We start from the raw sequence: 14,016 nt of genomic DNA, 5'->3' as shown, positions 1-14,016 counted from the left end.
GGAGCAAATTTATGCCCAATTTCATGCGAATGGCAAATGATTTATGCGACAGGCAGGCAGTGAGGCAGACAGGCAGAGAGTCGCGCGCATTGGCATTGCAATTGCCAAAAAGGATATATGCGTTGATTTCACATGGCCGCAGGACAAATAACTTCATTACGTTTCACGGCATCGATGGTTGGGAGCAGAGGTAACAGACGATTCCCCTCTTTTGGTAATGATGTTTTTGTTTCTTCTGGGCGAGAAGAGGTGCTGCTGCTTTGCCTGGAATTGTAGGGATTGTGATTTGGATTTGGATCTGACGCTGGGATTGGGATTGGGATTTGGTACTGGGATTGGAATTGGCTTTTTGGGTATGAGAGGATGAGAGGATGGGTATTGGTGGTGGATTGTAAAATATATGCAAGGCAAATCGCACGATTCTCGTGATGTTGCTCATATTTGGGCACCGTAACAAGCGAGGCAACACGCGACAACACAGCAACACAGCAACACAGCAACACAGCAAACACAAACAACAACAAACATTTCTCGAAGCGAGAAAATCACATTCTACTTATGGCGTGAATTTCGCGGTCGTCTTTTCTTTTTCCTTGCTGTGGCATTGGAGGCACTTGGCGCAACCAGATAAATTCGATTTGGGATTCCCAAATCCCCAAATTCAAATTTAAATGCACCTTGGTGCGGGCGGGCCATGCGGGAATGGCCAGGAAGTCACGGCATTTGAACCATTTGTTCCACACAAATCTCCATACAGCCAGAGAAAGAGACACCGTTAGCAACATGATTCGACACACACACACACACACACACACACACACACACACCTACCATATATGACCGTGTCTGTGCGCATATGACAAGGTCCCCCATTAGGCGGCTGTGCAACAGTGCTGCATGTTAATTTTGCCCAGTGCAAATGCAAATGCAAAAAATATGTTAATAAATAATTGGCAGCACGAGCAATGCCCTTCACCGCCATGGAATTTTTCCAATTGCAATTGCAACTGCAACTGCAACAGAGAGCAGCAGCCAGCCAGCCAGCCAGCCAGCGGCATCTGCATCTGTGACCTGCATTTTGGCAGCATCCCTGCCGCCGCTGCCACTGCCGCTGGTTGCTGCTTTTGGCCATAAAACAACTTCGGCTGTCGGCTTATGGGATTTCCAATGACAGCAACGCGAAGCCGCAGTCAAAATGTCCTTAAATGCCATGCATTTCCTTTGCTGCGGCACCAACCTTCGTTTGTACGTGTTACCCTTTTACAGTGGGGGTATAATAGGTTTAAGCAAATGTTTGCATCTACGGAGGGAGAGCGAAGAAATCTGCTGCCCATTTGCTTTAAATATTCTTCGAACTTGGACAAAACCCGATGTTAATGGGCGGACTTTTACCATCCGAAACAATTGTTCTTTCTGCATTTTTCTTTTAACAAACTCTTGGACATTCCTAAAGTGTTCGCTTTCAAGGGTACCTTCTGCTTCGACACACAAAATCTAGCCTTTCCTCTGCAAATTTTTATCTTCTTTTATATTTGTTGTTGGCATCTGCCTCTCTGCGGTTATGCCCCTGCAATCTGTTGCAGCTCTCGCAACTTATTTCTTTCTTTTTTGCTCGCACTTAATTAAGACGACAAGTGAACGACCTCGGCTGTCAAAAGGGTCTCGCGGGGTCCTGGCGCATCAGCGCATCTTAAATATGAATTATGGCCAGAAAGCGCAGCTAAAGATGCGCCCCCAGATGCAATCGTTCGGGATAAGATACAATTAGGTGTGCAAGCAAGAGCAGCAAGTGAATCCCCCCCAAACACCCATTCTGATGAAGGGGCAAACATTTATTAGCTCCATTAAATAGCAATCGCTTGAGTCACGCTAATCAACTTCGCTGCCATCCGCTTCGCTTCGTTCGCTATTGGATGATTCGCAATCCATTAAAAAAATAAAAAGATGTCCTCATAAAAAGGCAAACAAATCTTTTTGGGGAGAGGCAGCCACAAATCGAAACGAAACGATCTTCGAATAAATAAAGAATATATATTTTTGCGTATTAATAAACACAAGAGGAAGAAGGCCAACAGCACCCAACGATTGCACTTCACACCTCATTGAGATTGGCTATAAAGATGGCTTAATAACTCACAAGGAAAGAGCGGTGAAGATGCTCCACTCTACATCGAATGCTGCTCCTGTCCCTCCTCCCAATCTCTCTCTCTCTTTGGTGGTTTGCCTGTCAGTATCGTTTATGACTTCCCATATTTAATTCTTGGGATCCCGCGTTGCGTCTGCTGGTCGATGGCTGCCTCTCCTCGCCCCCTGCTCCAATTGAAGCGCGTTTTTCGATAAGGGGCCACAAAATTCATAAATATGAAAATGGCTTCATTTCGTGCACGACTGGAGCGGAGCGCAGGCTGGCTCTGGGTCTCGCCCTTCGTATCGCTTAAATTAAAACTTAAATTTCAACACTCGCAGAACAGAGCAGTGGAGCAGCTACGACGATACGGGGGCCATATATTTTACGGGCCAAAAGCAAACAACAAGGCAGTGGCAGTGGAGCACAAAGATACAGCAACAGCAACAGCTAAAGTCTTCAGCCTTCAACTTCAGTGGCAAGCGAACAAGCTAGCGAGTAGCCCCGACAATGGGAAAGGCGTTGCAGTTTTATCTGACAAATGCTCGTATATTGTATCTCGAAAGTTTACTGTTTCTTCTGCTGCTGCTCGGAAGCCCCCAAAACGTAACGAAAAACTGACCCTCACATTCATTTATCATCAAATGCTGCAGCCAGACACGAGAATGTGTCGCAGCCGCAGCCGCAGCAGCAACAGGAGAGCGGGAAAAAGTACTGCCACACCTTCAACTGATGCTGCTGCCCCAAAGCAGCAATGATCGTTGCTTCCTCTGGAGCCCTGGACCCGGGGCCCGATCAACGGACATCGCGTCGTCTTCTACTTCATCATCATCATCATCTATGTGCAACGCGCGTAGTCACGGGGCTGACATTTTTGAGTCGCCATCATCGTCATCGTCGGGCTGCTGCTGCTGCTGCTGCTGCTGCTGCTGGTTGCTGGTTGTTCCTGCAGCTCCCGAGGTTTTACTCTGCTGGTCGGTCTATGCCTTGCCCCCAAACCGGGCACAGAGAAGGTAGCAAAAAAGGTAGCCGCAACAACAAACAGAGTGCCTTCGCGATGATTAATTGACTTTCAAAATTGCTGAAATTTTTAATTTATTATACGCGCCAAAGTGATTAATCAGTAGGAAAAAATAAACAGCAGTGCGCTGCCTGCAGAAGAGTGAAGGGCCACAGCGCCAGAGAAAGAGGAGAGAGAGGCAGACGAGTGAGTGGCCGGCGGTAGCCCCCAGAAAATCTTCGAGACTGAAAGTGCTGCACCCAAGGGGCCGGGGGCATGGGCGGAACCAGCAGACAACCGACAGACAGACAATCACAAAAACAGCACTCGCGAGTGTCGCTACCAATCCTTTGAGCTGCTCGTCGGTCAGCCAGCGCGCGGACAGCACAAGGAGAGTCGTTTAAGGCTTTTAATTGCCAACAATGTGGCAATGTTAGCTGTGGCTTTGCCCTCTCTAAACCAGAGCTTGGCTTATGGCACTAAATGAAAACAGGAGAAATGTGAGCCTGGGGGATGCCACTTCCATTGTTTGCTCTAGAAAGTTATGGATGCTGCGATTTAATCTCTCTAGAACGAATTATGTTGAACGTCGCTCCACAAATGTTATACCACAGCTCTGCTTCACCTGCGAAATTTCAAAGAGACTTATGGCACGTATGGGAAATTCAGATGATAAAAACTGAAGTAAAAGATAATTTTATACTTCAAGAAAAAATGCTATAAAAACTCATCGGTGATTCCTTGGGTTTGCACTTTTAATCGACAATTAAGATCAAGGAAAAAATATATACCTCTTTATGGATCACTTAAAACCATTTAACACTATATTTATCCATGAATAAGTGAGTATATTTATATAATGATCCATTTAAAAGAATTATCTAAAATGAGACGCTTCCTAATGCCTTTCTGTTCTCCTTCAGCTACCTAATGAGCAACCTGCTTAATGGCCATATAGTGAGCGTTCCATATAATTGACAAATTAGCTTTCCACTTGTAAACAAAAAAAATGGAAACACTCTCGTGCATACACCTCATAATTAGGTGGCCTTCTTTCTGCCTACCGAATGGCGATTGCAGCTGCAGCTGCTAATTTATGCCGATGGAAAGCAGACGCAGACTTGTGGCCAATGGAGGAGGCCGAGATGCAAAAGAAGGATGATTCCAGCACAGCAAGGACGAGCGCCAAAGGACAGTCGAGTCGACTGGCACTGGCACTGGCGAGTGGCGAGGGGCTAGTGGCGGAGGCCACTTATGAAAATTGGATTTTTACACTCCATTCTTGATGGAATGTTTATTGAGCTGTCATGTTGCCTGTTGTCTGTGGCAACCTCCCCTCGGCAGCAAGGAGAGGCACCGCTCCTTGGCTCCACCCTGGTTTCTCAATAATTTAAATATCAAAATTGTTAGCAATTTGCACGCCCCGCCAGCAGCAGCAGCAGCAGCAGCAAGAGCAAAACGAGCAGCGCGCGGCAGCCACAGACAGCGGCTAACAACAGCAACAATTGCTAATCAAATTAAGCAATTATCTTGTTACGAGCCAAAGAACGAGGACTCCAAAGAGTCTTCATCTCAGAGGCACATCAAGTGCCTCGATTGACCAACAAAAGGGCCAACAGGCGAGCCCAGCCCCTTCTTGAGGCTGCATGTGGCATGGCTGCATGGTGCAGCACAAGCAGCATTTCATCATTGCCAATCAAAATATATAAAAATAGCTCACACCTTTCGGGGTGCCTGGCTCTGGCCATGCCTCACCCTGGGATTCATCTTCGTCTGCCGCTGCCTCTGGAATAGGCGTTGCATTGGGGCGGTGAGAAAGCAGCACCACAGTGCATCAGAGAGCCACAGATCCACAAAGCGCTACAACAAATGCAAAGTGCACAAAGCCCGCAGAGTTTATAAAGTCATAATAATGCCAGGGAATACGCTTAAAATGCAATTTATCGCCACAGCAACAGAGCAACGGAGCAACAGTCCTGCTGTCCTGTTGCTGCTGCTGCTGCTGCTGCAACAACAAAAAATTGATGACGACGACAGCGGCAGCAGCAACAACAGGCAACAGGCAACAAGTTGTCCAACAAACTGACACGGGCATCAGCGTCAGTCATTTTAGTCAACTGGCGAGCGGTTCCAGGTCCCAGGCCCCAGGTGGAGGCCACGCGCTAGCGAGGAGAGCACGTTACCATAGGAATCAGTCGTGACACGATGCACAATTACCATTCTACTTTACAAAACATTACGAAAACAGAGGCTTATACTTTGGCTCATAGTTATTGTGATTTTTCCAATTTGTTGTTTAAAAATATTCCCCGATTCTGATGATATTTCCTGCGTTAGTTGGTAGTACAATTAGTACAAAATTCTATAAAATTAGACCATAATTTTGCATAAATTCTCCAGACCTTGCTTCGCTGTTTGCTCATTAAACTCCCCTTCCCGATCGTGTTCAACTCTGATCACCGTGCACTCTCCTCTCTATGTGTGCGATGCTTAAGCGCTGGACAACTTTTGGCTTTCCTGCGGCGTTTTAGTCGGACGCTTCGACCGAATATTGTTGTTGCTGTTATTTCTGGGGGAATGGCCAGGCAAAAATTAAGACATTTTATAAATTGCGAGTTGTTTGCCGCCGCCTCTTTGGTTACGGCGGCACAGTGAGAGAGGGAAAAACGGAGGGGGGAGGCTCAAACCCTTAACGTGTTGCGCATTGCATTGCGATTCGTTATGGCCCGAACTGAGCGAAACATTGGGCTCCATCAGAGAGCAGGGCACAGAGAGAGAGAAAGGGAGGTGCAACGGGAACATTCATTGCCATTTCGTACTGATCATCAGCGAAACATCATCATCATCATGTGGCAGCAGCAGAGGCCATCAGATCTAGAGAGACTCTTCATTTGATTGCCCCAAAAGCGAAACGAACTGAAGCCTTGTTGCAACATTTGAATGTTGCCAGCCACATGTTGCCGCCACCACACAGCTCCGGTTGACGTGCGTCAAATGTTGTGTTGCCAGCCACTCCCCTTGGTTCCCTTTGGGCGCTCTGACCGCTAAACTAAAATTTTGTTTACGATCATCTATTGAGATTTTCGTTGCTGCCGCCACGCCACACCCCCCCCCTCAGAGTCACAGCTAAAACGCCCCAAAACGGCCGCCGCCCATTGTGGCAAGATCTGTTGGTTGGTTGTTGCCTGGCCTTTTTGGTTGTTGTCTAACGCATGTCAATGTGGAGGCAACTTTCGGGCCTACTCCACCTTCTCCCAAGCCAGAGCAGAGTAGGAGCTCTCCTTGTGGCAAATTTTCATTCCCCATGTTGCATGCCACATCGCACAGAGTGGAACCTGGGTGTGTTCCTCACTTATCTCTTGCTCATATTTATGTTAATGTGCGTCTGTCTGTGTGTGCATCTGTGTGCACCGCGAACATCAAAAGCAACGGTGCAAAGCACAGCGCAAAAGCTCTGAAAATATGCTAACGGTTTGGTTATGGGTTTGGGTTTGGGTTTGGGTTCCAGTTTTGTTGCAATTGAAGTTCTCGAAAAAGAATGAAGATTATGAGTCCACATTTCGACTGATATGATACCCCGTTGCTAATCGGAAATCGAAAAAATCTAAGAAAGTAAAGGGGAAAATATCGATCATAGAAATTCGATTCGATTTCCCCTACTTAAGCTGATGGTTCGATGGATTCTTTGTGGGACTAGTAGATAAAACATTTGACTATATATTGACTGCAATGCCACAAGAAATCTGTAGAGTAATATAGTGGTAGAGTAGGGGACCTGCAAGAATGATATTGTAAAAGTCCGTTAAAAGTCAATTCTTATCTGAGAGACATACGAAACACTGATTTCAGACATATCTGTTGCATTTTTTGAAACTTTTTTACAACTAACTTAATGCTCAAAAGTAGACAGTTTGCAAGATCATCTAGAACCCAATAGATATCCCTTCTTGAGATATATTTTGTCTTCCCTGTCACACACCTCATCTCAAACACAACATACCCTCGCACTCCACACAACCCTAGGTATAATATAAACCGTCGTCCGAGACAAGTCCACAAGGAAAGTGTCTTACTGGAAAATTTATGTTTCCTTTGTCTTCAGTTTTTGGCTGTGTATTCCTTAGGGTTTAATTAATACGACTACGTGTAGTTCTTGAAAATCACCTCTGAAAGCAAGATACTCTGAGAGAGAGAGAGAGAAAGAGCCAATGGGGCTATTTAGGTCATGGGCGTTGTGGGCCAAGGGGCCAAGGGGCGTGCCCATGCGCCCATGCGGATCCAAAGTGCAGAGTCATTAGCCCCGAAAAAGTGCCAAAAGAGAGGAGTTTCCCTCAGCGAATATTTCCATTGATCGCTTGGATAGGCGTCGGAATTCTCTCAGCTGGAGATATGATGGAACGGACACACCCTATAGATAGGATGTAGCTCACATCTTCTACTCTTCGATCTAGTCTTGGATCTTTCGGGCCCCTCTAATATTTCAAAGCCAAAATTCTATTTAATTTCAATTTCTCTTTGGGCTGGAGACCCGAGAGATCATCCATCAGGCGTTCGTTCTGGCAGCAGTAGCTGGATCAGCAGGAGCAGCAGCAGCAAAAGGTTCTCCAATTTCAGTTGCCACTAATCACACACAAATCTCGATTGCACTGCCACTGCCACAAATATTGGCTGCTACCACAAGCTGTTGCAGACTCTGCGAAGCATGTACTTAAATTTGATATTTTAATAAATGAAAGCGCATTGAAACTAATGCTGCAAGTACACCACCACAACCACCCGCCAGCCAACACGTTGCAGAGAGTGACTCTCGGGACAGGGCAGAGGAGGGAGATGCCATGCCTGCCATCTGATATCAATTTGAAATATTCTCAATGGCAGCAAGCGACAAGAACTTCTGTTTTTGGCGTGTTGCAAGTAGGGTTCCATGCAACGCATGATTGCCCCCAAACAGCAGCAGCAGCAGCCCAGAGAGCCGCTCGTAATGAGCGCGTTTGCTGCCCACCAGAACACCGCTGAGGCGGTGGGCAACTCGAATCTCCATCTCCATTCCACTGCACTCCAAGATGCTGTTGCTGCTTCGGCTGACTGGCCACAAGATGTGGCAGTGGCAGTGGCAGTGCTCTGCCTGCCTGCCTGCCTGCCTGCCTGCCAGCCTACCTACCGCTACGATCAGCGATAGCTTTCGGCTGCTGCTCGAGAAATGGTTTTGAATTTTCCGTTTCGTCTAGTGTTTGATTCTTATTAAAAGATTGCCGCGAAAGCATCTTATGGAGTACAAGCAAACGCGCAGTTGCAAATTGCAACTGTCGCTTGCCCCGCTGCCACAACAGAGAGGAGCAGTCAGTATCCGAAATAAACCCAACCCAAAATCACACTACCCATTCAAACATCTCCACCGAGGAGACGACGATGATGATGATGATACACACAGGTGGGCGCAGGGAAATAGAGAGGAGTCGTGTTGTTGCCACCAAACCCCTCTCTCTCGTTGCATACAATTAGCCTACAACACAGTTTTCGAGAGCCCCGCAAAATGCTCATGTAATTTATTTAAAATCTCGCGTTCTCTCTCTGTCGTTGGGGCATCTGCATTTGAATTGAAATTTCTGGTTTATGAACCATAAACTTAATCAGAGGCAAATAATCAGCGAAAAGCAAACAAGAGTCAAAGCCAAGAGTCAAAGGCAAAAGGAGCCAGAGAGACAGAGTGAAGATCTGGCAGCAGCAACAGCAGTGGTGGGGCAGAGTCAGTGAAGATGTGGCAAGCAAAAGAGCAACTCAAACGAAGGCTTGGCTCTGGCTCTGCCATTGAATAAATCTAAAGGCCAAGAGGATGCAGAGCAGCAGGCCACTTGGCACTTGGCATTGGCCAAAAGTCACACAAAAAAAAAAAAAAAAAAAAACTTAAAGTAAAGATAAAAGCACAGAGAAAAGAAGCGTAAAAAAATCTACCAAAAAAGAAAGCCAAGGATGATGCCCCGAAAGTGTTGCCTCAACTTAAGGCCAATCTGCATTTGTAGTGCTGCAGCAGGAGGATGGGTTGGGTTCAAAGGATTGATTCAAGGTGAAAATGCATCCACTTTGGCAGTGATTTTCCAGAGCTCTTCTTTGGTTTATCAAATTCTAAATTCAAGTGGCACTTAGGACTCCATTTCGTTCGCTCTTTCTGAACTTTCTCTGGAATTCCATCTGTATCTCTCTCTCTCTCTCTCACTGCTTCTGCTGATTCCCTGTATCTGGTTTCCCTGCCATTGCCTATTGCTCTTCCTCCTTCTCCTCTACTTTGACTGTTAAACTATTTATTCGTTCTAACAGTTTTGCAAATTGCTTCTCATGTGGGTTGAACTTTTAATAACAAGGCAGGCGGCAGGGCAGCCAAAGAGCCAAGAGAAATCTCAGCAATTTATATGTATGTGGCAACATCCAAGGCAGGGGCCCATTTCATGAATGGGTTTTCCTTTTCGGTGCCTATGGCCTAAGCCTATGCCTGGGCGATGCCCCAAATTGTGTGTTCCGCAAACGAACGAAACTCACAGCAATTGCAATTACTTATCACAGTATGCTGCTGCCAGGAGAGTCTCCTCTCCACTCAGAGATGACCATCGAAATTACTTCACAGTTCGTTCTGCAGAGTCCATTCCATGGCAGTGCTCTTGGAGGTGGACGCGAACCGTAGTAGTAGTATGCAAATGTCTAGTGTATGCTGGACACGACTATTACCTGTCACATTGTCAGGTGATTGCGAAATTGTTGCGTTACGCCAGCGCCCAAGTCGAAGCCCTCTGTGCGCGGCCTTAAATTTGTGGGAAACATCAACTGAGAGAGCAGCCAGCGAGCAGGCCAGCGCTCTATGTGTCCTACACTAAGTGCCCGGGCACCCCATTGATGGGCTTGGGCTGCTCCTCAGTGGAAACGTGACTCGAACGTGACGTTTGTGTGCAAACAGGAAGATTCCACCGCCAACTGACGGTTCAGCAGACAGACCCACAGACAGACAGTCGTTCGGCAACAGTTGGCGCTCTCTCTTCAAGGTAGAGAGATAGAGCGGGTGTGGGGGGGAAACCCAACAGAGACAGACAGAGAGTTAATACAGTTCGGCGCGAGTTTAAGTCGAAGTCGGAGCAAGAGTTGACTTGATTGCCGGCGTTCCAAACGACGTTGGTGGTTGGGCTTGATGGTCAAAGGCAACAGCAACAGCAACAGCAAGAGCAAAATGAAACCCAAAGCCAAAGCTAAAGCCCAACTTAAAACCCAAAAACGGTACTCGCAAAATTACTTAAACTGCTGCTGCTGCCTCGCTTGGCTTGCCATTTGCCTTGACTTTGAATGCGTTGAACTTTTTGTTTGCATAAACTTCTGGGGCCGCAGTGTGCACTCAGTCCTCCCCAGTCCCAACGAACTTCATCTGCCATCACTGAGCCGAGTCGTAGGAAGGCGGTTCCCTTTTCTGCTGCTCTCCTGGTCTGCTTTTTATCAGCACTCACATCATATTTACAATATGGAAATCATTTGCATTGTAATAATTTACAATTTTCTCTGGGGTTTTTCTGCATGTGCGTAGGTTGAAAGAGAGATATGCACAGCAAGCGAGAGAGGTAGAAGGAAGATCAACCGTAGAGAGAGGAGTAGGCAGAGGTAGAGGTAGATCCCAGGGCAGAGGTAGATCCATGTCCAACAACAGACTTGTAATTGATGAAAGCCTCAGCGCAATCGCTATTAATGTCATCGATAACATTTCGATTCGTCCTCTCTTCTCTTCTCTTTCCTCTCCTCTACAATTCTGTTCTTTTCTGTTGAGTTCTTGGCCCTCTGCTCGTCCGTTAGCTGTGGTTCTTGGTCTAGGGAGGTCTCTGGCTGGGCATTGTAATGTTTTGGCAGACAGAAAGACTTACAAGCCTCGTCGTAAACGTCGGACCCAAACACACAAATCAAAACATGTCACAAACAGTTGCTACGCCTCTTGAAAATTCCTGGAAACTCAAGAGGAATTACTATTTGCCATTGTAGAGCATTTACTTCCTGGTGTTCCACTGGCGCGGGGAATGGATTTTCAGTGGTTTCCTAATTTATGGGATTCGTCAAAAGAATTCAAATATTTTACGTAAAAGTTCTCTGTGGCTAGACAAATTTTATGCACTAATCACAGTGCTAGTAAGTGTACTAATAGATGCCGAAATCGATCGAAATTTATTTTTAACGTAGATCTCACATAAATCTAAATTTTACCACCAGAATTTTTCCGTATCCAATCCAAATACGAAGAAACTCTGACATAAACCGTGGGTTGATTGATTCGGCAAGGCTCAATGACACTATGGGAGGTAATTCCCAAAAGAATAAAATCCTTTCCTTCCTTGAGAGCCAAAGGTCCTCCAGAATCTCCTATGCAAGGTACATTTACGCTGGGAGCAATGCACATGAAGGACACTGGGAACATGTATTCCCGTTTTAACCACTGTTCGTAGCATTCCTCATTCGATATGATGTTGATTTCAAAATATTTTAAATTATGCGGCAAGATTTTCGAATTTCCTGAAACTATAACGAACTCAGAGATAAGTCATATTTATCTGCTGGAAAAATCGAAGAATTTAATGTACCTTTAGATGCACCCCATCCCGAAACAATGGCTTTTGCATGCACATAATTATTGGTGGGTTGTGGCAGCTTTGCGGGTCGAATATATTCATTAAAAGGCACATTAATGGGTAGTTTAATGATTGCAATATCATTGTAAAAAGGTTTTTGATAATTGAATTGCTGATGGATCACCACACTCTTTCGATCCACAATTAAACGCTGTTGACCCTCTTCGGTGGCATTTGATTTGTTCACAGCTCCAAAGTAAATTCTCAAGGCAATTCTTTTGAAATCAAATCAAAAATTAAATGCATTTAGAGGTTATCTAATTATGATCTTACATGTAGGGATCATCCTCGAAACAGTGAGCTGCTGTGAGTATAATTTTACTGGATATTATGGTGCCTCCACACTGGGGTCTCCAGAAACTGGTCCAACTATAGTCTCCTAGGTAAAAAGTATCATAAAACACTTGATGGGGCAACTGCATAGCGGTGGCATTGCTGCCATTTATGATGCGTGGAATAATACTTCCATTCAAGAACTTCAAGAAAAATACACAGCAAATGAACACCAAAACGATCGGGCCTTCCATGTTGGCCGAAAACTGATTCAAGTAATCGTTAACCTAGGAATATATATAGGAGAAAAAGTCCCTCCAGCAGAAAAGATAACAGTTTTCAGCACTCGAATGATTTGTGGAGTGCAAAGAATTTATTTTAATTTTAAACATTGTTGCACAAATTCTACAAAATATTATTAGACACTGAAAACATTTCTCTGTCATTCTGCGCCTAAGTTTTTCTACTTTTCGGTCCCCACACATCAAAAGGCTGGACATTTTAAGCTCATATGCATCATCGATTCTTCAGCAAAACTGTAATCCAATGCCCAAACAAACAACGAACAATCCCTCGTAAAAAAAGCAATCAACAGATGTATGTCCTGGATTCCGAGAGAGAGAGCAACGCCTTAAATCATTTTAAGCAAACACTTGGAGAGCCCCGCCACATCCACGCCCATTGTATAAACAGCAGAAGAATAAAGAATAATCCCAAGGAAGCCCTGAAGAATGGGGATCTCTTATCAAAAGAAAGCTTATTAATAACTCATATACATAAAGCACACACACACACACACACAGAGATCTGAGGAGTATCCACTGGAATATAATCACTAAATCACAAGAAAAAAGCAACTCGCTCCCCCACCACACTGCCCTGCCTGACATGAGAAATGTGAAAATTGAAAAACGTTTCAGCACTGAGAGAAAAGAGCAACCCAGAAGGGCGCGCGCGAGTGCAAATTCCAAGAAATCCCAAAAAAAAAAACAGCTCCATCTCACCTCTCCCCCTGGAACCATACAAAAATCCCGAAGCAAAAATCTGAACAGCAGAAAGACGCCCAAAGCGCGATACTCAACACTTTGGACAAGTTCTTGACACCGCGCAATGGACGACCGACCGACCGAGCGACCGACCGACTGATGTCCGAACAGAAGAAGAACCCGTTGAAGAGAGGTGGGGTTTGTGGCATGCAGCAAGGGAAGCGCATCTCTTGAAAAGGGAAAATATTGTATTTTTTATTGGCCATTTCAATTATCTTAATGCACTTTAATATGCCATATGCGAGGGCACCTTTTACGCTTTTACCGTTGCCAGAGACTCTCCTCTCGATGCCCCTTCTCCTTTATGCCTTCCTTCGAGTGTTGTGATTATCAGCTAATAAGGCATCAATAAATTTTGGTAAGCAGCAGCAGCGGCAGCAGGAGCTGCAGCAGCCAACACAGCCACGGGGCCAAACAGACACATGGCCCCGAAAAAATGCCAGAGAGAGATCACTGCCTCGAGATGATGCCGCAGATTGAGGCACACAGATTGCAATTAATTTGCAATAACTTTTGATAAATGTTGCACTGAAGATTCTGCCGTTTGTTTGTGTGTCTGTGTGCTGCCCTGAGAGTGGTTTTAACGTCACACGATAACGAGTTGACGCGATTAAGTGCCACAGATAATAGCAGAAAGTTGGAAGATACATGCATACATGCAAGCATATTTATTTGTGATCATCACAGAGCCAGAGTTACTGAGACATGACTCCATTTCTCCCAGAGTTACAGCTATCCTCCGTGTGGAGATGCTCTTTAATGGCTTCTCAACAGCCAAAAATAAAACCTTCTTAATCATCCCACAGATACAGATGTGCATTGTGTATCTCTTCTCCGAATCCCAAAGATATACTCCTCTCGGGAGGGCCACAGATATCCCTTTCTTCACCTCTCAGCACAAAGAACTCCCGTTAACCCACAAGC

The 14,016-nt window shown here is 45.5% G+C and overlaps 1 protein-coding gene across 1 annotated transcript; it reads right to left on the bottom strand.

Annotated features, from left to right (window-relative positions):
• Positions 1-222: 222 nt before the first annotated feature.
• LOC117587341 (ovochymase-2-like) lies at positions 223-12,300 on the bottom strand. Its single transcript, XM_034277981.1, has 4 exons — positions 12,047-12,300; positions 11,726-11,988; positions 5,205-5,207; positions 223-235 (listed from the first exon to the last, which is right to left on the bottom strand). Coding segments are annotated over exons 1-4 (522 nt in total). The 3' UTR covers positions 223-233.
• Between the last annotated feature and the right edge of the window lie 1,716 nt (positions 12,301-14,016).

Source organism: Drosophila guanche, unplaced genomic scaffold (assembly GCF_900245975.1).
Source record: "Drosophila guanche unplaced genomic scaffold, DGUA_6, whole genome shotgun sequence".
NCBI lineage: Eukaryota > Metazoa > Arthropoda > Insecta > Diptera > Drosophilidae > Drosophila > Drosophila guanche.
The sequence above is the reverse complement of the archived record's forward strand: the minus strand, read 5'-3'. Positions and strand labels throughout refer to the sequence as shown.

Coding starts and splice junctions, on each gene's coding strand:
- LOC117587341 (XM_034277981.1), bottom strand. CDS start 12,300: ATGGAAGGCCCGATCGTTTTGGTGTTCATTTGCTGTGTATTTTTCTTG. Junction 11,989..12,046: donor TTCGAGGATGATCCCTACAT/GTAAGATCATAA, acceptor TGATTTCAAAAG/AATTGCCTTGAGAATTTACT.